Source organism: Schistocerca cancellata, chromosome 5 (genome assembly GCF_023864275.1).
Source record: "Schistocerca cancellata isolate TAMUIC-IGC-003103 chromosome 5, iqSchCanc2.1, whole genome shotgun sequence".
Classification (NCBI taxonomy): Eukaryota; Metazoa; Arthropoda; class Insecta; order Orthoptera; family Acrididae; genus Schistocerca; species Schistocerca cancellata.
Window position 1 is genome coordinate 371853567 of NC_064630.1, and position 27531 is coordinate 371881097.

Here is a 27531-nt window from a genome sequence, read left to right on the forward strand (position 1 = left end):
GTTGTGGGGCGTGTGGAGTTGGAGTGTGTGATACGTCTAGGTACGATTCTGACAGGTGACACGTACGTACTCATCCTGTCTGATCACCTGCATCCATTGATGTCCATTGTGCATTCCGACGGACTTGGGCAATTCCACAGGATAATGCTACACCCCACACGTCCATAATTGCTACAGAGTGGCACCAGGAACACTCTTCTAAGTTTAAACACTTCCGCTGTCCACCAAACACCCCAGACTTGAATATTTTTGAGCACATCGGGGATGCCTTGCAACATGCTGTTCAGAAAAGATCTCCACCCCCTCGTACTGTTACGGATTTATCGACAGCCCTGCAGGATTCATGGTGTCAATTCCCTCCACCACTACTTCAGACATTAGTCGAGTTCATGCGACGTCGTGTTATGGCACTTTTGCGTGCTCGCAGGGGCTGTACACGAAATTAGGCAGGTGTGCCACTTTCTATGGTTCTTCAGTATTTCTTTCGAGGCACACGATTCTGGTTCAAGCGCTGAAAGTTGTGTAAGTTTCAGATAACCTCTAATAAAGCTACACGTTTCGTTTAGCACTTTGTCAACAATTTTTGTGGATATGGATTTGTACCATATTGGGCAAGTCATACTCTGCAGCACTGTAACATGTTAACAGCGCCGTCGTTTTCAGGATTTGTGGTCGAGGGCCCTAAGTGCTACCAGTAATCCTTGCGAAGAATACTATTTCAGGATTTCACCTTCATTCTCATATTCTCGCAGCGCTGCTTGTACGTTAGAGGGCGATCCAGATTTGACACAGCTGCACGGCAGTGTGCCTGGTTTACGTTGTTACGTTAAAAGTAGACCGCGTAGTTGCCGCCGTGCGTGTGGACTACGCGAGCAGGCGCCTTCGGTAGTGTGCCCACTGGACGATCTCTGATGTGGACTGAGTCGTTATCTTGAATCAGGAAGCGTCCAGCGGCCGGCTCTTCTCAGAAGGCATGCGCCTGGGGGCCATTCAGTGTCTGCTGGAGGCCTGCCAACAACTCTCCCTAAAGTAGATGTACCCGTCGCATCTGTGACCTTATATCTAAAGCGAGAGATTCGACTGCTTAGCTGACTCTCATTCATATTGTATTTTGTCTCTGCCGACACCGATGTTATTAGTATGACCAGACGTTTTCTAAACACTCATACAAATAACGCTTAGAGTTGTTCCTCGAATCCCTAGTTGCTGTTCGAAACGCTATTTTCTCGTTTTGCAGTTGAAATCAGTCTAAGAAATTACGGTCTCTGTGGCACGTTAAGCATACTTTTGACAGATTTCGCGGACAAACGAACATGGATACCCGCAAAGAAGAGTTAAAAGTAATGGTTGCTCTGAATATGGCGCTGTTTAAATAAATATGACAACCTCGGCTGTAAACAACAGCAAGGTTGGTTTGAGAAATTGCACAATATATTTTCAATAAAATCTCATAAATGAGTTATGTCAATTATATCCATTAAGATTATTCGGATAAGTCACTGTTTTCAAATATTTCAAGAGTAATGACAGACTTTTTAATAGTGTACATTGCTTCCAAAATTTTGTTCTTAAAATGCGTCAGTGGGTATTTAACATTGTTTACATGCAAACTGAGTGCACTTAACATGGCATAGAATTGACGTACAACTGCTTACTTGTTAGGACAGTAAACGAAACGTTACTATGAAACCTCTCAACACAAATTTAAAACGTCCGAATTGTTTCAGTTTATGATACTGATATTTCCATTATCAGTATTTGCAGTAGTAATTATAACTACTTCAGAAATTTAATCTATGTTAAAAACGATATGTCGCCTTAGTGTAGCACGTAAACATGTTAAAGATGGCCCTTGACATACCTCTCATCAACGTGTCGCACAAATTCGCGTAAACAGTGGCAAGGGACACAATATTGTTTACTTACTTAAATGATTATTCACGTTTACCAGATTAGCAATAACTTTTAAGGCCATTTGCGTTCAGGAACGCATTCAAAATCTTTATCTGAGTCGTAGTTAAGCACTCACCCTCGAATTTGTACTAAACGTGCCTGAAAAGCATTTCCCTCGCACTAACACCACGCACGTTACTACTATTACTACTACTACTGGCGGCCATGTTTTTGACACTTACCACCGTTTACATGCACACATCCTGACAAAGTTTCCACTACTGAGTATCTGAAATTAGAGACGGAGCTGCCATTTCTCGGTTTATCGTGGAACCATCTTCACGTGCCGCGTTTTACGTGCAACAACTCTGTTTCTCATCGACTGTCCTTTACCATTGCTTACAGCCTAGACCTTTACTCTTCACAATGGCACAGCAGATTTACTTGAAACCGGAAGCAGTTAGGACTGTAGGTGCTTACTTTATAAAGATTTGGTACAAGCGAATGACTTATTGACAGCCAGGAAAGTTGTAATGACCACCTGAGAGCCAATCGGCATGTCTCTGGTTCAAATGGCTCTGAGCACTATTGGACTTAACTTCTAAGGTCATCAGTCCCCTAGAACTTATAACTACTTAAACCTAACTAACCTAAGGACATCACACACATCCATGCCCGAGGCAGGATTCGAACCTGCGACCGTAGCGGTCGCGCGGTTCGAGACTGTAGCGCCTAGAACCGCTCGGCCACCCCGGTCGGCGCATGTCTCTGGATAACGCGTGAGGTATTTAAAGTTTGCAGCTCCCGAGAGTCCTACAAACGGGTGAAGGCTATCAAGTGTTTTCGATATTCCAGCTGCGTCAGTTCCAAACTTAATATCAATATTAGAAGAAATGCCTCCCTGCGTTCCTCCTGTTCGCCGTGACTAAAAGAGTCTCTTAATGCTACAGCATTTGGAACCCTACAAGCACAGCAGTTTCTTCGTTTGGTGAAAGTCTTTTAACCGGACGCTACTTCGGCGATTTGCTTGTCCTTAATGTGTTCTAAATCATCCAGCCCTGGGGAAAGGGAACCTACAGTTTAGAGCCACGCCTGATTATACATAGTATAACTGTTATCACTGGCTAATGACGTTAACACGTCGTACCGGCGAGGGGCGAAAACGTATGCACTACATCTACATCTACATTTCATCTACATTTATACTCCGCAAGCCACCCAACGGTGTGTGGCGGAGGGCACTTTACGTGCCACTGTCATTATCTCCCTTTCCTGTTCCAGTCGCGTATGGTTCGCGGGAAGAACGACTGTCTGAAAGCCTCTGTGCGCGCTCTAATCTCTCTAATTTTACATTCGTGATCTCCTCGGGAGGTATAAGTAGGGGGAAGCAATATATTCGATACCTCATCCAGAAACGCACCCTCTCGAAACCTGGCGAGCAAGCTACACCGCGATGCAGAGCGCCTCTCTTGCAGAGTCTGCCACTTGAGTTTGTTAAACATCTCCGTAACGCTATCACGGTTACCAAATAACCCTGTGACGAAACGCGCCGCTCTTCTTTGGATCTTCTCTATCTCCTCCGTCAACCCGATCTGGTACGGATCCCACACTGATGAGCAATACTCAAGTATAGGTCGAACGAGTGTTTTGTAAGCCACCTCCTTTGTTGATGGACTACATTTTCTAAGGACTCTCCCAATGAATCTCAACCTGGTACCCGCCTTACCAACAATTAATTTTATATGATCATTCCACTTCAAATCGTTCCGCACGCATACTCCCAGATATTTTACAGAAGTAACTGCTACCAGTGTTTGTTCCGCTATCATATAATCATACAATAAAGGATCCTTCTTTCTATGTATTCGCAATACATTACATTTGTCTATGTTAAGGGTCAGTTGCCACTCCCTGCACCAAGTGCCTATCCGCTGCAGATCTTCCTGCATTTCGCTACAATTTTCTAATGCTGCAACTTCTCTGTATACTACAGCATCATCCGCGAAAAGCCGCATGGAACTTCCGACACTATCTACTAGGTCATTTATATATATTGTGAAAAGCAATGGTCCCATAACACTCCCCTGTGGCACGCCAGAGGTTACTTTAACGTCTGTAGATGTCTCTCCATTGAGAACAACATGCTGTGTTCTGTTTGCTAAAAACTCTTCAATCCAGCCACACAGCTGGTCCGATATTCCGTAGGCTCTTACTTTGTTTATCAGACGACAGTGCGGAACTGTATCGAACGCCTTCCGGAAGTCAAGGAAAATGGCATCTACCTGGGAGCCTGTATCTAATATTTTCTGGGTTTCATGAACAAATAATGCGAGTTGGGTTTCACACGATCGCTGTTTCCGGAATCCATGTTGATTCCTACATAGTAGATTCTGAGTTTCCAAAAACGACATGATACTCGAGCAAAAGACATGTTCTAAAATTCTACAACAGATCGACGTCAGAGAGATAGGTCTATAGTTTTGCGCATCTGCTCGACGACCCTTCTTGAAGACTGGGACTACCTGTGCTCTTTTCCAATCATTTGGAACCTTCTGTTCCTCTAGAGACTTGCGGTACACGGCTGTTAGAAGGGGGGCAAGTTCTTTCGCGTACTCTGTGTAGAATCGAATTGGTATCCCGTCAGGTCCAGTGGACTTTCCTCTGTTGAGTGATTCCAGTTGCTTTTCTATTCCTTGGACACTTATTTCAATGTCAGCCATTTTTTCGTTGGTGCGAGGATTTAGAGAAGGAACTGCAGTGCGGTCTTCCTCTGTGAAACAGCTTTGGAAAAAGGTGTTTAGTATTTCAGCTTTACGCTTGTCATCCTCTGTTTCAATGCCATCATCATCCCAGAGTGTCTGGACATGATGTTTCGAGCCACTTACTGATTTAACGTAAGACCAGAACTTCCTAGGATTTTCTGTCAAGTCGGAACCTAGTATTTTACTTTCGAATTCACTGAACGCTTCACGCATAGCCCTCCTTACGCTAACTTTGACATCGTTTAGCTTCTGTTTGTCTGAGAGGTTTTGGCTGCGTTTAAACTTGGAGTGAAGCTCTCTTTGCTTTCGCAGTAGTTTCCTAACTTTGTTGTTGTACCACGGTGGGTTTTTCCCGTCCCTCACAGTTTTGCTCGGCACGTACCTGTCTAAAACGCATTTAACGGTTGCCTTGAACTTTTTCCATAAACACTCAACATTGTCAGTGTCGGAACAGAAATTTTCGTTTTGATCTGTTAGGTAGTCTGAAATCTGCCTTCTATTACTCTTGCTAAACAGATAAACCTTCCTCCCTTTTTTTATATGCCTATTAACTTCCATATTCAGGGATGCTGCAACGGCCTTATGATCACTGATTCCCTGTTCTGCACTTACAGAGTCTAAAAGTTCCATAACTATATCTCCTTTGGAATTATCTACGACCAGACGGATTTCCGGCAAACAGCATGTACTTAACGTCGGTACTGAAAGTACTGCAACGGCTTTATATTTCCAAAGCCTCTTTTTACTGGAGAATCTCTAATAAGTAGATGTATGGATAAAGATTCAGTTTCTTGAAATTCGCCACGACAGATCTCTGTACAATTCTCAGTTTTACGTTTAGTGAATGCCAGAGAAAGCATTCTCCGTAGGATCCAAAGTAACTGAGTTTATATTCTGAACTGGCACGGTTAAAAGAAAGTTTCTTTCTTTTTTGTACATGACATATTTTCACATTTAGCAATGGCTTGGAACTGAACTAGAGCAGAAACCTGCCTTTTAAACTAGGTGTTTATTGATTAATAACGCTTTTTTCGATACGTAAAATACTCTCGCACTGACGAACACTGTGATCTAATATTAGAAAATATCTCGGAGAGAACGATCTGTTGACACACAATCAGGACGGATTCAGAAAATATCGTTCTTGTGAAACACAACTGGCTCTTTATCCACACGAGGTAATGATTGCTATCGACAGTTGATTTTATATTCTCGATCTGTAGAGGGCTTTAGACACCGTTTCCCACAAGCAGCTTCTAGTCAAATTTTGCACGTATGAAATACTGCCTCATTTTTGCGACTGGATTCATAACTTATGTTCGTAGTAACTGACGGGAAGTCATCGAAGTGGTATCTGACGTTCCCCAAGGAAATGTTAGTCTCTCTACCTTTCGTAATCTATATAAACTGACAATGTAAGCAGCCCTCTAGGAATGTTTGCACATATGCTGTCGTTTACCGTCGAGTAAAGTCATCAGAAGATCAATACGAATTTCAAAAGATATAGTCGAGATCTGTGCCTGATGCTGTTGGCCCTGAACAATTATAAGTGAGATATTCCAAATCAGTACAAAAAATCCGTTAAATTTCACTTACACGAAAAATTACACAAATTTGAATTTAGCTGATTCGACTAAATACCTAAGGATTAAACTTAAGTACAACTTACATTGGAACCATCTCACAGGAAATATTGTGGAAAGGTGAACCAAAGACGGCGCTTTATTGGCAAATACTTAGAAAATGCAACAATTCTACTAAAGAAATTGCCTACACTATGCTTGTTCGTCCTTTTCTTGCTTACTGCTGCGCGGTATGGGATGCTTACCAGATAATACTGGCAGAACACGACGAGAAAGGTAAGGATGGGCAGCTGCAGTTGGTTTCGTATAGTGGCGAAGCAGAGAAGACAGTGTCACGGATACGACACGCGACTTGGGGTGGTCATAAATAAAACAAAGGCGTTTTTCAACGCAGCTTGATCTTTTCACGTAATCTCCATCACCAAATTTCTCATCCCAATGCGAAAATTAGAGAAACCAGGGCTCGTACGGAGATATTGAGGTGTTCGTTTTTATCACGCGGTATTCGACAGTGGAACGGTCGAAGAAGATGTACATCAGCGTCTACAGAAGCCTCACTGGAGTCCAGAATCGGCACCAACAGACGCGGCACCGTCTGCGGAAGGCGGCCTTGAGTTCCACGCGTGCGCAACGCGTCTGCGAACGCGGTCGGCTGGGCAGGCGCAGCTGCCTGTGTTTTGACACCCCGATCTCCCTCACCCTAAATCTGCCTGAATTTATGGCTCGTAAAACTGGGAGGGCGCCGTCCTCTGGCGCAGAAGCGGCCGCGGAGGTTAGTCTTCGATTGGGTCATCGCCTCCGTTGAGTCAACCATTTGCCAAAACTGAGTTGGCGATTGCACCAAGAGGAGCCGGCTTGGAATGAATCCTTCATTTGTAGCACTAGTGCCAGTCAAGCAGTGTGAATGGTGCTGGAAATAGCGCACTTAACAATCACGGTTTCGGGCCGCGCATTCGAGAGGAACGAGCATCGTATCATACAGATTTAGGTATCCCAAAATTACCTCTGACGATTACTGCAAAAACTTTCTTAAAAACTCCTAAGTCACATCCTATCAACATCTTTCTCGAACTGATCTAGTTGTCCGTTTTTAATGGCTACCGACGAGACGAGAAACTACAATCTTGCAGCCTGTCTATCGCACAAAGTTATTTCAAAGTCGCGTCTGTGAAATTATATTTCAGTAATATATCGAGTCCTCCCCACCCAACGAGTTCCTGAAGTTGAAACTCTGCGTGTAAACTATTTTGTATGCACGAGTGTTTGTTTTCTTTCAGTTCATATGCGTGTTGGTACCTTAGCTACAGTTGTCGCCATTAAACGATCGATTATCCATAAAGTATGGCTTGGTGGTTCACGGATAATTGCCTGAACTCCAGCACAAAAGTCCAGGGTTCGAACCAAGCACATCGTAGTTGGGAGTCATGCTAATCTGTAGCCCGCAGCTCTGGATGATTCGGTAAGTTAGTTCAAACATCGGAGGAAGCGAAATCACCCCCAATAAAGCACTCTGGAGTTCAAATCAACATTGATGACAAATTCATTTATAAGTTTTAACATTTGTCATTAGTACTAACTAAATACATTTTCGCCAACGGCCTTGCCGCAGAGGTAATACCGGTTCCCGTCAGATCGCCGAAGTTAAGAGCTGTCGGGCTGGGCTAGCAGTTGGATGGGATACCATCCGGTCTGCAGATCGCTGTTGGCAAACAGGATGCACTCAGCCCTTGTGAGGCAAACTGAGGAGCTACTTGATTGAGAAGTAGCGGCTCCGGTCTCGGAAACTGACATACGGCCGAGAGAGCGGTGTGCTGACCACATGCCCCTCTCTATCCACATCCAGTGACGCCTATGGGATGAGGATGACACGGCGGCCGGTCGGTACCGTTGGGCCTTCATGGCCCGTTCGGGAGGAGAAGAGAAATGCATTTTCTCTAATTTCGAAACTGACGGTACTGGATGGGCAACTACAAGCACTTTTGAACAATTCATGTACTACAAAGTGTGGTGCATAAATGCAGAGCTTGAAGTGAGATTTACGTATATTTAACATATGCTACCGCTTATTTCTATATTTCAGATTTTCTTTTCAGCCCTAACGTTACGTAAACCTAATTCTTTGATACGGTATGTAATTCAAATTCACATATAACGCATGAAAAACATGCTAGTTAATTAAACTACGTTTATGTACCTCACGGAAGGGCCATAGCTTTGTTAAAGAAGATCAGATATACTTGAATTATTTTTCTCTTTTAAGACACGTATATCTTTCCTGAAGTGAGATTATTCAGTAAAACTCCCATCACCGTAACTTAGTTGCGTAGATGATAGACCAGCAGTTATAATGTCAGATGCTGCCTCTATTTCTTGGCATTTTCACTTTCCGAGGGCTTTCTCTGAGAAACTAACACCTTCATTCTGATTCCACTATACGTCCATCCTTTACTAGGGTCATAAGCTCGTTCTCACGTCGAAGAAGGAAAAGATGATGGTTCAAATGGCTCTGAGCACTATGGGACTTAACATCTGAGGTCATCAGTCCCCTAGAACTTAGAACTACTTAAACTTAACTAACCTAAGGACATCACCCACATCCATGCACGAGGCAGGATTCGAACCTGCAATCGTAGTGGTCGTGCGGTTCCAGATTGAAGCGCCTAGAACCACACCGGCCGGCGGAATAGATAATACCACATCGAACACGGCTACGTCTAATAAAGTATTATACCTTTCAAAAAACTTTACCTCAAAGTATTAATCTTCGAAATCATTAATAAGTTATTTGCTTGCCGTTTTGCGTAAAAGGTAGATCACAGGCAGTAAAGAGTACGTGTCACATGGTAATGAACTGCCACGCAATCTTTCCCACGGTGCCGTAACAGATTCCTTCCCATACTTTTGTCGTAACGCCTAAGTTAACACGACGCTACAGTATAACAGTGGAAAAATGTTCAAGCAGCTACGAGGCCTTCATAAGATGTGGAGATCGTTTTTGCGTAAAATGTGCAGGGTAGTCAGAAACACCGTGGAAAGCTTGTAAGAGTGTTGCAGGATAGGTTGTGCTGAGGAATAATTGTTGAGAAAAAAATTCGAAACGTTGTTCTGTTTCCGAGTGAATTACGGTTGAAATTAGCCAATGGGTTACCATCCCGTCTGCCGATCGCTGTTGACAAACGGGGTGCACTCAGCCCTTGTGAGGCAAACTGAGGAGCTACTTGATTGAGAGCGCAAATTGAAGCGGCCCGCAAGATACAACTAATGTCAGGTGTTTTCATAGCGCAGATGATAGCACGCGAGACTTCAGCACTTGGGTCGGTTTATATCCTTACTACCGTTCCACGTCCAATTTTTGTATCGCTCTCTTGCTCATTTTTAGGAATCCCAGCGAAGAAAACGCTTGGCGACGCTATTCAGTCTGTGGCGGGCCACTTGAATTTGCTCGCGCAACGGCCTGATTGACTAACTTCGATGTTAACTAGTTTGAAAGCGGCGTAACATATCGATTTTTTTCTTAAGGATTATATCTCAGCACAATCTACCCTGCAACACCCTTACAAGCTTTTCAGACGGTTTCTGACCACCCTGTATGTACGTTCCTATCAATACAGTATCTGTAATATTGTTCGTCACAATCTTCACCCATTTATTAAATATTCATGTCACAGGTGAGGACTTCAGAGAGAAAAGGGTAAAGGAAGTTACGTCTTTTCCTACTCCTGCTGCTTCCCTCCAGTTCAAGTGGAACGCAATTTTCTACTGTGTGCAATTTCTTATTTTTCGCAACTGTTATAATAGTTTCAAAGTAGCTAGCCAGGTGGTTGTCACCACAGCCACACGATGGGGGATCGTTTTACGCCCAGGTGGTCTTGTTTCAGTAGAGCTGATTTACACACCTGTGGAACCTGGCCGCGCTTGTATGGCTTCGCGGGCAGACCTGTTGCTTTCAGCTGACCCCATTACTGCCAATGCGTTGCTTCCTCAACGGCGACACGCATACTTTCTGAGAGCACGCATTGTAATCTTGACTTATGCTTTCTATGCGAGGTCCTAGAGGAGATGATTTGCCGTTAACTCCCTCAAACCTGTTATGAGGTGTCACGTGTGTATATGTCGTGCCAATGACTGTGACGAATGTTTATACACTGTTGTGTTGGGTTTGTTATGGATGAAAGGAAGAGAGAGGGTGAAACCCAGTAATGGTACTTACCCTAATCCTCTCGAAAAGGACCAAGATGCCGCCGAGATTAACTTCCCTATCCGACAGGCGGATCACCAATAAGTCTCACTTCATGAGAGGTTTGGAATTTATTCTAGGACACTGGCGCAAAGACTGTTGATCAGAAGCTTTACACCACCGCCTCTCCTTCCCATACCGGCCAAGTACTGCTCTTGAATATTTCATCCAGCACAAGGATTCGAACCCACTTACCATCACACAGCGGTGCTTCAGTGGCCTCGGCTATGGAGGCAGGTTAAAACTTTGCAATGTTAAATAATTTTTCCGGTTGGTGACCTCCCTCCGCCTCCTACAATTTACTATCCGGTGCGAATCTGAACCAACACAGAAGCCGCTGCAATTAGGACCCTGGAGTAGGAAGCAGGACGGAGGTGACTTTACTTTCGTTTTTGCCATCCTGATTTAGCTTCTCTATGGTTCACATAAAACACTCCAAAAAAGCCTCTGTGGTATCCTCAACGAAGCCAGTGCCGATACCAAACAACTGTTTCGCATTCTGGCTTATGCGAACTAGCAGGAATCTCTGCCTAAAGACCAAAAATATAAACGACTTGAACTACTCAGAAAAACCCGCAACAGCTGATTCCCGCCTCTCACAGCTTCCTGTAGCAATACCAAATGGACGGAAGGGGCCGTCAACTACGAACGTCTGGGTGCAGTAACAGCGGTGACTGGATCACAGTTCTCGAAACGATTTTATCACCTGAGGTAGGAGACATTTAGTGAAACATGGACCATCTCATCTGATTAGCACAAATGCTCATAGGGTACTGCTGCCACGGCCGGATTCGCCTGTTGGTTAGGTTACTCCTCAAGTCACTGTACAATTCCTAGCAAGTCCAAAATTGCATTCGTAAAACTGTACTGTTTTATATGTTACAGTAGTATCATGGGACTTTTCAACAGGTTGAATCGCCTTCTTCTTCTTCCTTGCCTGTCACAGTTGTCGTAGGGTCGGTTTGTTGTATAGGGTTTGGAAATGTTAGCGACAGTGGGGGGCCGGATGCTCTTCCTGACGCTACTACTCCCCCCTCCTCCTCCCCCCCCCCCCCCACCGCCTTCCCCCCTCGACGAGACGCAGTCTGTGTACCCCATCTGTCTGCTTTTAGAGCAAATCACATGTTCAAAAGTGTAAAAAAACTGTTTCATCGCTAATAATGTGTTTTTTGTGGATTGCGACCGATAATCTTGAAGAAAATATGATATCTGCGTCGGTCACAAATTTAATCTTTAATGTAGTATTCCCTCTAATTGCATAGGATAATTTTGTGACGGAAGGAATTAGTTCATTCACCTTAGACTATCGTAAAATATGAATATGATAATACATGTACTCATCCAACTAACGTTTGCTCAAAACTTTTGACGTATTTTCTTTGGTCCTATGTGAAAATTCTGACGTTTTTACTACACAGCCTTACCACCGTATCAATTAGTGTATAATGGAACTCATGAGCGATTTTCTGCGTCGCAACGCGAATCTTAACTTTTATACCTGAACAGCTTCTTCCTATATCACCTGTGTAACTGCAAAGTATAATAATGCAGCGAGAACATGTCAGTATTAATGCAAGACTAATACCATAGCACAATTTCCTGCAAGAACACATTTTCGCTAACAGCAGTTACATTAAACGGATGTCCAATCTGATAAAAGAAGGCTCATGTGGCACTGTTGGCTGGGAAACCTCGAAGGATGGGTTCAGGCGTCTTCGGAAAAGGTTTTTTTTTTTCAATAGCTGACAATGGCAGCTTTCCTCATCATGTGGCAGAGTTGCATCTTAAAGGCATGTGTTGTGTGTAAGTATCTGTAATGGATTTGTCCAATGCGTGGTGTCATGTTTGTATTGCATGATGGTGAAAGAATGGAGAGGACGAAACTCTGTTCAGGCACATAGATTGTTCCTTTCGAATACCACCAAGGGGACTGTTGGGCTTAATGTCCCCACCCGGCCTGCAGACCACCACCACCAGTGTTACACATCCTCACTCCATCACGTGATTGTATGGAGTAGTTTAGAATTTAATGCAGCACAGTGGTGGAAAGCCTGGTGGTCAGGAATTTTATGCCAACATCTCTTCTTCCCTTGATAAAATTTCTTCAACCACCAGGATGCCAACCAGCTACCTCCAAGTTGAGTGCCACCACACAGGCCTATGTTAACTATCTCGACTACACAGGAGGGTGGTGGTGGTGGTGGTGGTGGTGGTGGTGGTGGTGGTGGTGGTGGTGATGATCAGGATGACGATGACGATGATATGACGATAACGGTGATATGACGATGACGATGATATAACGATGACGATGATATGACGATGACGATATGACGACGATGACGATGATATGACGATGACGATATGACGACGATGACGATGATATGACGACGATGACGATGATGTGACGACGATGACGATGATGTGACGACGATGACGATGATGTGACGACGATGACGATATGATGATGATGACGACGATATGATGATGACGACGATATGATGATGACGACGATATGATGATGACGACGATATGATGATGACGACGATATGATGATGACGACGATATGATGATGACGACGATATGATGATGACGACGATATGATGATGACGACGATATGATGATGATGATGATATGATGGTGATGATGATGATGATGATGATATGATGGTGATGATGATGATGATGATATGATGGTGATGATGATATGATGATGATGATATGATTTTGCTGATGCTGATGATGTTATGATGATGATATGATGATGATGATATGATGATGATGATGATATGATGATGATGAGGAGGAGGAGGAGGAGTACGATCTGATGATTATGAACACCATGTATATACGTAACATAGCTGTTCAGACAGCACTGGTCATCTGAGGCTTGCTGCCGTTCTGTAACCACTGCGCCACTCGGACATTGTGTTATCGCAATTGCGCGGACTATCTCGACACGCCTCTTAGACGATCTACGGTCCCCGTCTATGTCCCCCATGCTCCCTACTTTGAGATTCCCACAGGTGGTCTGACGTAATTGTGCATCCGCACTGAAAGTGGTGGATTCATTGCCTGTGGAAGCAATTCAGTTATATGAATGCACGGTGTCTGTTCTCTCGAAAATGTCTGAAAGAACGGACACCACCCATCGAGCAGAATCAATTATGTCCGAAAGAACTGACACCACACATTCATATCGTATCATATAACAGTTTACGTCGAGCTCCTGCGATTTTAACAAACAGTAATGTAAATGTGTGATTCCCTAGCAGGTGACTGCGCCAGACATCTTGAGCGTGTGCTGCATACTGTGCTGCCGTTATATGGCAGGTAGAGCAGAGTGTGACGGAGTTGCTTTTGCAGGGCAAGGCGAGCGGCGTGCGCAGCGCTCTGTGGGCGCGCGCCTGGCTGCAGGGCCACCTGTTCCAGCTGGGCCGCTTCCTGCACCGGCACGCCGGCAAGGTGCTCTTCGTCGCCGTGCTCGTGCTCTCCACCTTCTGCGTCGGACTCAAGTCTGCGCAGCTGCACTCGCGCGTCGACCAGCTCTGGGTACAAGGTCAGTAGCTACGTCACTTACCACTTGGCCAGCCAGTCCCCATGCTTCGCAAAAATTTTTCCATTTTTGGAGGGATCACTCCTTTCGCTGGGCCCTCTCAAACAGCAGACAGTGTTTTGACAGTGAAGCTCAGTATCACTCCCAATGGGGCAGGAAGAGCACCCGGCCATGAAGTCAAGGATTACAAATAAAACCCAAGTCATTAAGACACAGAGAGTTGCGTACCCGGTAACAGTTACGAAGAAGAAGAGACGCATCTCTTTCGAATAGTCACCACTCTTAAATTTGATTACAATTACATTGGCATCTACTTAACCAATAGGGTTTCCCAATACGCCCAATGGACATTTCGTTTTAGAGCTCTCCTCTGTGTTCTCTAGGCTCGACTCTCGGGATTAACGTTCGAGAAAGAAGCAATTGCTGAAAGCCACTGACCCTTTCTCGAAGGTGAATCCCCAGAGTCAAGCCTGGAGAACACACAGATGAGTTCTAAAATACTGAAGTTGCCTTTGGGCATGTTGGGAAACCCTGATGGTTAAGCAGATACCAAGGTCTAGGAAGTCAGAATAGACTATTATTGTGATCCACCGATAAGGGGAGTTTATCTTGGCGGTAAGCATTAGTCTGCATACATCCTTACGTTAGACTTCATGATTACAGTCCTATTGCCACTACAGGGTAAACCCCTCATGGATCAGAAAATGCCCGATTGTGTGTTGCTTACCACAACATGCCCATAAAACATACACTGCCGGGAAGAAATGCTACACCTGTAAGGACTCTGTTCAGTGCCACCAGTGTCTATGTCCATAGTAAGGTGTTGTGAGTCATTTGTCACGGTCATCAGTGATGAAATGACGCTCTGGAGCCCTGTCTGTAAGCCCTTTGCTTTCACACTGCAGGTAGTAACCGTGCTGAGTTCAGAGGCGAACACCGTGTGCAACATTCATTCTAGGGTACAACCATGACGCACCGACGAATACGTACTCCTGTTGAAGAACTTAAGCCATTTGAAAAGGGTAGCGTTCTGGGACTGTGGGAAGCTGGATGGCTGCATCGGCCGGTTGCTGCACATGTTGGGCACAGTGTATCCATGGTGTGTTGCTGCTTTCATTAGTAGTCAGCAGAACATTTCCACACCCGTTGGCCAGGTCGGGTCATCCATATAGTGCAGACGCACATAAAGATAACGCATTGCGAGAGCAGTAGTGGCCGACCGAACATCGTCCAGGGAAGAAATTTGGCCGTATATTGCACCTGATATCTCACTGGACCACTGGCAACAATTGCTTGTATCAGGACTAAGATGATGTGTGCCTCTGAACACGCTACCACTCACACCACGACGTCTCCAAGCACGACTACTCTGGTGTGATGGAAGAATCGACTGGAGAGTGGAGTGTCACTCTTGTTGTCTTCAGTGATGAGAACAGGTTCTGCCTGTATGCGAGTTGGACATACACGTGTAAGGTGTAAAACTGGCGAGCAGCCTATTCCGGAGTATACGCTATTCGCCCACGACACACGGGTTCTACTCGAGACTTCATGCTGCAGCGAGACATCAGTTACAGCTCGCGCTCCCATTTGGTGTTGCTGAAGGGTAATGCAACCACCGCCCACTACATGCACAGGCTGTTATCCTCGTGCTACTGTCATTTATTCCACATGAAGATGATGTGCTTCTTTAGCAGGGCAGTGCACCTCCACATACGACTGTTTCGACGCAATGTGCTCCTCATAGTGTACGACTACTGCTCTGGCCAACAATATCTCTAGATCACTCGCCAACTGATCACGTGTTGGACATGGTGAAGCGGGAACTTACTCATTCTCCAGAGCCTGCAAGAACCATTGCCGAATTGCAGCAAAATGTGCAATTTGTGTGGGACAACACGTCGGAGTAGGCAATTCGGCACCTTCAAGATCGTTTGCACGCGATAATACACGCCTGCGATGCCGTCAGAGTGGGCTACACTGTGTGCTGGTGCGACTGTTTGGGCACCCTTTATTGTGACATGTGTATTTCATTTGCTCTGAAATTGTATCATATACTCATACAGCGATGAACCACCTGTCACATCGCTTTTTAATAAAATGGCCTTGTCTTTAAGGTGCATTTTTGTCGACAGTGTACATGCCGAACGTTGCGATAGAGCGAGACTTTAGAGCGATACCAAATCGCCGTAACTGCCGACTAAGCTCATTCTAATTACTACTTACAGTGGGCTACTCAAGACTTCACCCATCCCAAGTCTACCAAACAAAATGCGCTTCACGGTCGTGCTTCCGGTTAAGTCTTTTAAACTATCCGACGATCTGGAAAGGAATACGGAAGGAATCCGCATTTCAGTGAGACGTAACCGCTAGCTGTTTTCTCTATGCCGAACGGTACAAGATTGCGAAGCAGAACGAAAGGAGTACAACCGCTGGTGCGTAAACGCCACGCTGTAGTTTCCGCCTGTAGTTTTTGTGTCTTGAGGCAGCCCAGAGGTCGCTGTTATCGTTTTTGCTCCGAGTAATCAGTTCACGGTCAGAAGAAGTCCGGGCAATTAAGTCATAAAAAGCTTACGATAGCTGCTCCCGCTGCTGACAGCAGGGAGTTCATTCGCTATCAGTGTGCTACGCTCCTCCAGTTTATGACCTGTGGGAACCCTTCTTCACACAGAGTAAGATATGACGTTAGTCTACACGCATATACTAAAGGACCTCATGTATACTGACATAAAGCAAACTTAAATTTTGGAAAAGCTACCAGACACCGAACTTTCTAGGCGGCAAGTAGGGCAGGCACTTTTTCTTCGCGTCCGAGTTTTTCTTTCAGGGAGTTTACAATCTCAATCCTTGAGCGTCATAATCGAGAACTAAGGAGGAAAAAAACTGGGACCAAAAATCTTTGCTGATAACAACAGCAAAACCTGTTTGTTGAAGGAGCTGTGCTTCAGTAAAAAATGTTATCGCTAGTTTCAAATGCGCCCTCGGTCGATATGGAGACAGTGGACTGTGGTTGACACGTGTGAGAATGAAGAACTGCTGGGGTTTTTGACGTGACGCCTATTGGATTACAAAATAAGAAGTGCATCAGAAAGTATGGTGTAACGAAAATGATATCATATTGAACAACCGATCATGCACTGGTGAGAGGGTGTCCATATTGTGCTCCTTCATAAGGCAAACGTATTTTTTCCTCTGGAAGAATTTTTAGCTATTTCCAGCACTAATAGAGTGATTTTTCGTGGCGTTTGAACACTACTGCAAAATAACTAATTTTTCCCGTGTAAGAAGCTTTTGATGTTGCTTAGTACCGCAAATTGAGTAAAGGTGCGTGTGTATTCCATGGGCTACCTGGCAGGGTGTGGTAGATAAGTAAGGATAGGGAAATGGAGGAGTGGATTCAACAGACATAAGATCCGTAAAAAAAAAATTGTTGCAGTGTTTCATGGTTATACAGTTCTGCAAGGATCTTTGATATTATCATCCCTTTTTCGTCAAAATGTTAGTTAATTTTCCACGAAAGCTGCAGCTCACATAGCTCCTCGTCTTCCAAAACGATGCACAGCAACAAAAACTTCCTAAATGACAGCAATCTGCAGTAATGGAAGTTAAAATCTTCTGTGTTGTTAGGCTGCGTCATATTTCTAAAATGATCGACTTTTCGACCCCTAGGTCTGTTGGGATCTTTCTCAGGATCTTCTGGTGTCCACTAGCAGTAGTGGACACCAGAAGATCCTGAGGAAAGCCTGCAGACTTACATAATTTGCAGTAACGTCTGTCGTTAGCTGTAATAAAATATCTTTTTCTTTGGATTACCTGCTTTTTCACGGGTTCGGCTGTGTGATTTTCAAGTGTCTAAAATACATGCTAGATGTGTCCTGGAACTACCTGCTCACTAAATCACTGCCTAACTGCAACTTGAGAGTTCTCGCCCACCAGAAACGCCCCCTGTGTGTGTCACTGTCTGCCTGTACTTCGTCCACTCCATTGGATGGGCGCTTGAACCTACGGTTAACTTTCGTATTACTAACTTCGTGCTTGTTGTATGTCTGTGTGCTTAGAGGTTCGATACGGAAGTTTTCGCAACCTTCCGTGCTAGGCCGGATTCCCACTAAGAAGGGTACTCATATCTCACAAAAAGAACCAAAGTAGACGGGATGGTGATTGGACTCTCTTCAAAACAGAAATTGGCTTATTGTCGAGGAATACTTCAGACCAAAAACTGTAGGTTCAAACGATTATTAATGTGGAGCTCCGGATAATGTTCGCTTAGAAGTACATAAGACTGAATCAGGCATAGAAAAAGGCATAAAGTACAGAGGAGAACAAAAATATGGAACGACCAAAAACACAACGCATTATCATGGCTAATAGGGTATAGGAAAACCGTTGGCATTCAGTCAGTTCCCAGTCGTCTAGGAATGGATAAATGCAGGTCCAAAACATTGGAGCTTAGCGATCACACATCCATCTCTCCAAAGTAGACTACAAAAGGTCAATAATATTGAGATCCGGCGAGTGTGCTGGCCAGGGGAAAGGCGACAATCCATTCTTGTGCTCTAAAAACCAGTACTGGACGATACGAGCTCTGTGAACAGAGGCCCTGTCGTCGTAGAACACAGCATCATCGTGGGCGAACAAACATTGTACCAGGAAATGGACCTGATCAGCCAAAATTGTCAGATAATGCTTGGCAGTAATACGATCTTCCAGTGTAAGCATGGGGCCCACGGGATACCACGATATGGTCTCCCAAACCATCATCGAACCCACATCATGTTTCAGTCTTTGGACATAAACACGGCCGGAAGTTGGGAACAGTGTGAAACAAACTCATCTGTCCAAATAACTATCTTCTATGGCTCCATTGTCCATGTTTTATGGCTCTGACACCAGGTTTTTCTATTATGGGCAGTTGCATCACTGATGAGTCATTTTAGAGTTCCAGCTCGCACTCCAGTTCCCAATTTATGGAGTTCCCTTCGTGTTGTGCTGGTGCTAACGGGGTTCTCGAGCGCGACATTCAGTTCTGCAGTCACTTTTGCAGCTGTCGTTATTCTAATTTTCACCACAGTATTCTTCAATGTCTGTCTGTCACCATAACTTGCGTCCACGTTGTGACTTAGCGGATAATGTTTTTCCGTTTTCCTTGTGTGTGGTATAAATCTTCGGTACGGTGCGTCTTGAAACATGAAAAACTTTGGGTCCCTCGGTTACGGAAGCACCCACGAGAAGGACAACAACAATTTGCCCATGTTCGAATTCATTAAACTCCGACATAATGCACTCACAATTACACAGAATACTGTTCTGACCACGACAGTGGCAACATAATGAGGACATTGCACATGTGCCGTTCGTGGTGAAATACAACAGCACAACCTTGAGGCTTGGCCTGCATCTGCATTTGTTTTCAAGCATGTATTCCTCATTGTGTTCCGTATTTTTCTCCAACTCCTGTACATAAGCTAAGACTGAATTAGGCGGAGCAGGAGGCCCGAGGTATTATGACAACTTCCGAGTGTAAAAGTGTTGGCTTTACAGTTCTCGTTGCAGTAAATCCAGTCCACGTCAGTAGTCATTAAAAAAAAAAAACACGTAACAGCCCTCAGGTCTACTGCCTGCGGGACAATATTGCTAGTTCAAACAGGGGGTATTAGTAGACATACGCTCTACTAAAATTACCGTTCGGTAGTTTTGGTACACTACATAAATGACGCATTGTACCATTACCGGTAGTTTTGGTAAAATTGGTAGGGAATGGAACATAAATGAATGGGTAAGAGAGAAACAGAGTCTACAACTCCTCTTGTCGATTTTGTTTGCTTGGTTGTTCGTTTTGCACCTAATTAGAACCGCACGTTATTCAGTGTTAGTTCATTGTATATTTTATATACTTACAGAATATGAATTGCATTTTATAAGTAATAAAAATTAGTCAATCGAGCGACTTCTGCGATTTTGACCAACCAAAGCGATAACTGTTGATGCAAATACAATTCACATGCACAAACATAAAAATTTATAATTATTGTTGTAGTTTGTCCTCAGTAGTACGTTCTTCATCGTGATCAAAGGCAAGAGTTACTGATAAATCCAAAAGCTGTTTATGAATCAGAAAACATGTTTTACACAAGTTCAACGAAGTACTAAAGCGATGTTTGATATACACTTAAGCGCCAAAAGACTGATAAAGGCATGGGTATTCAAATACAGAGATATGTAAACAGGCAAATACAGCGCTGCGGTCGGCAACGCCTACTGCTGCAATGGCAGGTTATCAAGATTCAAATGAGTTTGAACGTGGCGTTATAGTTGGCGCACGAGCGATGGGACACAGCATCTCCGAGGTTGCGATGAAGAGGGAATTTTCTCGTATCACTATTTCACTAGTGTACCGTGAATATCAGGAACCCCGTTAAACATCAGATCTCCGACATCACTACAGTCGAAAAAAATCCTGAAAGAATGGGACCAACGACGACTGAAGAGAATCGTTTAACGTGACGGAAGTACAACCCTTCCGCAAACTGCTCCAGATTTCAATGCTTGGCCATGAACAAGTGTCACCGTGCGAACCAATCAATAAACATCACCGATATGGGCTTTCGGAGACGAAGGCTCTTGATGACTCCACGACTCAAAGCATTACCCGTCGCCTGGGCGCATCAACACTGGGATTGAATTGTTGATGATTGGAAACAAGTTGCTCGGACGCGTCTCCTTTCAAATTGTATCGAGCGGATAGACGTGTACGGGTGTGGAGACAACCTCATGAATCCATGGGACCTGCATGTCAGCCGGGGACTGTTCACGCTCGTCAAGGCTCTGTAATGTTGTGGGGCATCTGCAGTTGAAGTTATATGAGACCTTGATACGTCTAGATACGACTCTGACAGGTGATATGTATGTAAGCATATTGTCTGATCAACTGCAACCATTCATATCCATTGTGCATTCCGACAGACTTGTACAATTCCAGCAGGACAATGTGACACCTCACACGTCCGGAATTTCTACAGAGTTATTCCAGGAACACTTTTCTGAGATTAAACACGTCCGCTGGTCTCCAAACTCCCCAGACATGAACATTATTGAGCAGATCTGGAAAGAGATCTCCACCCCCTCGTACTCTTCCGGATTTATGGACAGCCCTCCATGATTCATTGTGTCTATTCTCTCCAGCACTACCTCAGATATTGGAGTCCATGCCACGTCGTGCTGCGACACTTCTGTGTGCTCGCAGGGGCCATACACGATACTAGGCAGGTGTACCAGTTTCTTTGACTCTTTAGTTCATTTTTGTTTTGCGGATTTTTTTACACCACAATCTTGTTGAGAAAATTGGGTTTTCTAGCGCTGTATGACAAATGTTTATTGTTTTTTTCTTTTAGAACAATATCCCACTGTTTCACGTTAAAAATCAACAGTTTTCGTAAAAAAACGCAAATTAAACGGTGGCAATTTCAGTTCTGCAATAAACAACGTTTATTCTACAGAAGAATGCTGAAGATTAGATGGGTAGATCACATAACTAATGAGGAAGTATTGAATAGGATTGGGGAGAAGAGAAGTTTGTGGCACAATTTGACCAGAAGAAGGGATCAGTTGGTAGGACATGTTCTGAGGCATCAAGGGATCACCAATTTAGTATTGGAGGGCAGTGTGGAGGGTAAAAATCGTAGGGGGAGACCAAGAGATGAATACACTAAGCAGATTCAGAAAGATGTAGGATGCAGTAGGTACTGGGAGATGAAGAAGCTTGCACAGGATAGAGAAGCATGGAGAGCTGCATCAAACCAGTCTCAGGACTGAAGACCACAACAACAACATTCTTAACTAATAGAGAGGAGGATAATTACGTAAAACAAAAATGTTCCTTAGGTTACCCTGCCCTTTAGGGTTGTAGACGGTTCACCGCTTCCGGTTTTGCCGGCCGGGGTGGCCGAGCGGTTCTAGGCGCTATAAATGGTTCAAATGGCTCTGAGCACTATGGGACTCAACTTCTGAGGTTATTAGTCCCCTAGAACTTAGAACTAGTTAAACCTAACTAACCTAAGGACATCACAAACATCCATGCCCGAGGCAGGATTCGAACCTGCGACCGTAGCGGTCTTGCGGTTCCAGACTGCAGCGCCTTTAACCGCACGGCCACTTCGGCCGGCTCTAGGCGCTATAGTCTGGAACCGCGCGACCGCTACGGTCGCAGGTTCGAATCCTGCCTCGGGCATGGATGTGTGTGATGTCCTTAGGTTAGTTAGGTTTAAGTAGTTCTAAGTTCTAGGGGACTGATGACCTCAAAGTTAAGTCCCATAGTGCTGAGAACCATTTGAACTTCCGGTTTTTCGGGGAATCTATTAAGACAGTGGTCGCATACGTAAAGAAAGCGATCGTTCTGAAGTAACACCGAAGGTACGCAATACACTCAACATACGGGTAACGCGGGTACGACGTTAACTGACCAAAGCTACTAGGAGAACTATGGCAGTCCATGCTCACGTGTGGTAGTCTACGTTAGCCTACGGTAGCTTTACAACTTCAGGTATTAGTGGACCTTTCCTCGACCTTGTCTGGACGCACTGGGCACAGCTTACAGGATACCTCCTCTTTATGTAAAATAGTGGAGAGTCACGCACGCCACCAGGAAGTGAGGGGACCGGCTGCAGTCTCCATGACGCGCGGCAACAGAAGTCCCCTCCGGCTTGCCAGCTCGCGACGCGGTATGCGTGCTGCGTCCTCGCCCCGCTGCGACTCAAGGTCGCGGTCAACCGCCTGCCGAGGGCGCGCCGCCCCCACCTGCTTCCGGATGACCGCGAGCGCGCTGCAGTGGTAACAAGCGTGGTGTGCACTTGCCCGTTCTATCTCTGACGATATCCGCCGGCACGAAAACCAAAGAGCTACACAAGCCCAGTAAAACTGCACATTCCCTATGTTTCACCTTGATAGTAAAGCTACCATCCATCTGAAGATACGATTAAACACGACTTTTTTTTTTTTCTAAGCATGGTCTTGTTGGAGATAGTATCCCGTGGGCTTCTTGCCAGTTGCGAACTGACTTACCCAAAGAGTTAAAGGGGGACCTACTGTTTAATTTGGACTGCTCAACTTGGCATTTTTCACATCGCTCAAAAGAGGAAAGGCCGCTGGACCTGAAGGGATACCAGTTCGATTTTACACAGACTACGCGAAGGAACTTCCTCCCCTTCTTGCAGCGGTGTACCGTAGGTCTCTAGAAGAGCGTAGCGTTCCAAAGGATTGGAAAACGGCACAGGTCATCGCCGTTTACAAGAAGGGACGTCGAACAGATGTGCAGAACTATAGACCTATATCTCTAACATCGAACCGTTGTAGAATTTTGGAACATGTATTAAGTAGGAGTACAATGACTTTTCTGGGGACTAGAAATCTACTCTGTAGGAATCAGGATGGGTTTCGAAAAAGACGGTCGTGTGAAACCCAGCTCGCGCTCTTCGTCCACGAGACTCAGAGGGCCATAGACACGGGTTCACAGGTAGATGCCGTGTTTCTTGACTTCCGCAAGGCGTTCGATACAGTTCCCCACAGTCGTTTAATGAACAAAGTAAGAGCATATAGACTATCAGACCAATTGTGTGATTGGATTGAAGAGTTCCTAGATAACATAACGCAGCATGCCATTCTCAATGGAGAGAAGTCTTCCGAAGTAAGAGTGATTTCAGGTGTGCCGCAGGGGAGTGTCGAAGGACCGTTGCTATTCACAATATACATAAATGACCTTGTGGATAACATCGGAAGTTCACTGAGGCTTTTGCGGATAATGCTGTTGTACATTGAGAGGTTGTAACAATGGAACATTGTACCGAAGTGCAGGAGAATCTGCAACGAATTGACGCATGGTGCAGGGAATGGCAATTGAATCTCAATGTAGACAAGTGTAATGTGCTTCGAATACATAGAAAGAAAGATCCTTTTTCATTTAGCTACAATATAGCAGGTCAGCAACTGGAAGCAGTTAATTCCATAAATTATCTGGGAGTAGGCATTAGGAGTGATTTAAAATGGAATGATCACATAAAGTTGATCGTCGGTAAAGCAGATGCCAGACTGAGATTCATTGGAAGAATCCTAAGGTAATGCAGTCCGAAAACAAAGAAAGTAAGTTACAGTACACTTGTTCGCCCACTGCTTGAATATTGCTCACCAGTGTGGGATCCGTACCAGATGGGATTGATGGAGGAGATAGAGAAGATCAAACGGAGAGCAGCGCGCTTCGTTACAGGATCATTTAGTAATCGCGAAAGCGTTACGGAGATGATAGATAAACTCCAGTGGAAGACTCTGCAGGAGAGACACTCAGTAGCTCCGTACAGGCTTTTGCTGAAGTTTCGAGAACATACCTTCACCGAGGAGTCAAACAGTATATTGCTCCCTCCAACGTATATCTCGCGAAGAGACCATGAGGATGAAATCTGAGAGATTAGAGCCCACACAGAGGCATACCGACTATATTTCTTTCCACGAACAATGCGTGACTGGAATAGAAAGGAGAACCGATAGAGGTACTCAAGTACCCTCCGCCACACACCGTCAGATGGCTTGCGGAGTATGGATGTAGATGTAGAAGAAACACCAGTGAAACCCACTAAACAGCTTCAAACGAGTGACTACTTTACAAATGAGTGATGTGTTGAAACATCTGCTGTGAAGAGCATAAACGAGAAAAAGTTTAGGAAAGGTTTGACTTATATTTAAATTTTATTGGAAATCGCTAAGTGCTCTCATTATGAAACACTAGATGACTGTCTACCACATTAGCTGAGTGGCCAGCGAGTCTGACTGCAATCAGGCGGGTCTGGGTTTGATTTCCGGCCGGATCGGAGATTTCTCCGCTAGGGGACTGGGTGTTGTGGTGTACTTATCATTTCATCGTCATCGACACACAGGTCGCCCATTGTGGCCTCAACTGAAAAGACTTGCGGCTCTGCGGTCGAACTTCCCCACGTGGAGACTCCCAGTCATCAGTGCCCATACGATCACTTCATCTCATTTCACTAGACGACTATTGGTTGGTTAATTTGCGCGCCGTATTAAGCAGAAGCTAGTATTACACAAAACTCAATGTTTTTGAGGTCATATAACCTGAATTATGTTTCGTACAATGACATAGTTTTGCAAGTGTATTCAGTGCGGATACTGTCTGCAAAATGTGTTGGGAATATAGTAGCAAAGAAGCCACAAATCAAAACATGATGGCTAATTCTATAATTGTGCTGCGTGGATAGCGAAAATGTAGTAAACGATAAACTTCTTCATTTTACCGTTTTACGGCGGACGTCAGGGAGAAACAGTTTCGTAAATGTTTGAAATTACTGTAAAGTTTGTTGGAAGTCGCCAAGTACTATCATTCTGAAATTCTATATGAAAATACTCTGGATAATGTGCGTGTCATGAATTACCATGCCTCAAGACTTACATACCGTTTTAAACGGTAACATTTGTCTTAACGTGTTAAAATTTTAACGTAAGATTGTACTTATTAATGAGTAGATTACGGCAGCTTTTTAAATTTTTAAATTCAGCCAATAATTGGATGAAGTATTAAAAATCTAATATCTGTTGACCCGCAAGCCATTAGTTACGCAGTCCTGATTTGGGATTATGCCCCGTGTTAGACGTTTAATATAAGGGGCAGTCAAATGAAAACCGATAACCCGTCACAACGTGACAATGGAACGGATCCATTCAAATGCAGTCATCACACGCATTACAACAGTTATCCCACTGGGAGACGTGACGATCAATTCCCATTTCGTCGAAAGTGGTCGGCTGCTGACGGATGCACAACTGCACCCACTTTGCTCTTGCTCGTCTGATTGAAACCGACGTCCACTCAAGTCTTTCTTCAGGTCCCAAAAATATGTGAAAACTACACGGTGAAACAGAAGGAGATTTTCACTCTGCAGCGGAGTGTGCGCTGTTATGAAACTTCCTGGCAGTTTAAAACTGTGTGCCGGACCGAGACACGTATTCGGGACCTTTGCCTTTCGCGGGCAAGTGCTCTACCAACTGAGTCCCGAGTTCGAGTCTCTGTCCGGCACACAGTTTTAATCTGCCCGGAAGTTTTAGACGGTGAAAGTCCCTGGCTGTACGGTGGATGTTGCAGTGTTTCCCAACCAAACACTGAAGTGTAGCCTTCGTCCGATTGGCAGTGTGGGGGCAGGCGCTATTGTACAACAGAGTGAGTCCGCCCTTACCGAAAGTAGTGTGGACAGCTCGGGACATTTTTGGCGGGGGAGATACGGTATGTTTCCACTGTTGGATTTGCCGTTTGACCTCGTGCTCCAAATGGTGGTACCACGTAAGGTCATGATGATCTCTTTCAACTGCAGAGACCCTCTGCTCGTCGAGTTTCCCGTACGTCGAACCACAATTAATCCGCAGCGCTATGAAGACAGTTCGCAAAAATTTGAGGCGCCATTATGTCGAAAGGCCCAGGAATGCTGACGAACGGAATAATCGTGTAGCACAATGGCGCCCGCCACCACACTGCCACTCGGACGAAGGCTACGCCTCAGCGGTTTGGGAAACGTTGCAACATCCCCCGTACTGCCCGGATCTTTCACCGCATCAGTTTCACATCTTTGGCGATCTGAAGAAAGACATGCGTGGACCTCGGTTTCAGTCGGACGAGGAAGTGCAACAGTGGATGCACTTTGTGGATACGTCAGCCCCCGACCACGTTCTCCGTAACAGGAACTGACTGTCTCATCGCTAAGTGTGGGGGCAGGCGCTATTGTACAACAGAATGAGTCCGCCCTTACCGAAAGTAGTGTGAACAGCTCTCGACTTTTTTTGGCGGGGGAGATATGGTATGTTTCCACTGTTGGCTTTGCAATTTGTCCTCGTGCTCCAAACACATTTGGTGATTACTTTTGAATGGAGCCATTCCATGGTCCCCCTGTGGCGGGTTTTCAATTTTCATTTATCTGCCCCTAATAACATATATTGTCGGATCTAAAAGAAAAAAAAGTCGTAGGACGGACAGGATATCGAACCCGAAACCTCTTAGTTAGTAGTCTGGCACTTCAACCACTGAGCCTACTAAACGAACTCTACTGCAACACAATGCGTCGGACCTACACAAAAGAGACAAAATGTGGGGAGCAACTCGAAAAATCCTTGTAGCTGTTCCACGCTAAGAGCAATATGCAGCTCTTATCTTGAAACTTCCTGGCAGATTAAAACTGTGTGCCGGACCGAGACTCGACTCGGGGCCTTTGCCTTTCGCGGGCAAGTGCCCTACCGAGCTACCCAAGAACGACTCACGCCCCTTCCTCACAGCTTTACTTCCGCCAGTAGTTTGGGAGGTAGAAGGCGAGGTACTGGCAGAAGTAAAGCTGTGAGGACGGGGCGTGAGTCGTGCTTGGGTAGCTCAGTTGGTAGAGCACTTGCCCGGGAAAGGCAAAGGTCCCGAGTTCGAGTCTCGGTCCGGCACACAGTTTTAATCTGCCAGGAAGTTTCATATCAGCGC

At 44.9% G+C, this 27531-nt stretch overlaps 1 protein-coding gene and 1 non-coding gene across 2 annotated transcripts in view; both read left to right on the forward strand.

Moving 5' to 3' along the window:
• The window catches only part of LOC126187389 (protein patched), a 163407-nt gene that overhangs the window by 24283 nt on the left and 111593 nt on the right, over positions 1-27531 (forward strand). The window contains exon 2 of the mRNA XM_049928441.1: positions 13838-14030. Within this exon, the coding sequence (XP_049784398.1) occupies positions 13838-14030 (193 nt within the window). The remainder of the gene's footprint in view (positions 1-13837; positions 14031-27531) is intronic.
• Trnas-gga (transfer RNA serine (anticodon GGA)) lies at positions 27421-27495 on the forward strand. Its single transcript has one exon. It is a non-coding gene; the product is annotated as a tRNA-Ser (tRNA).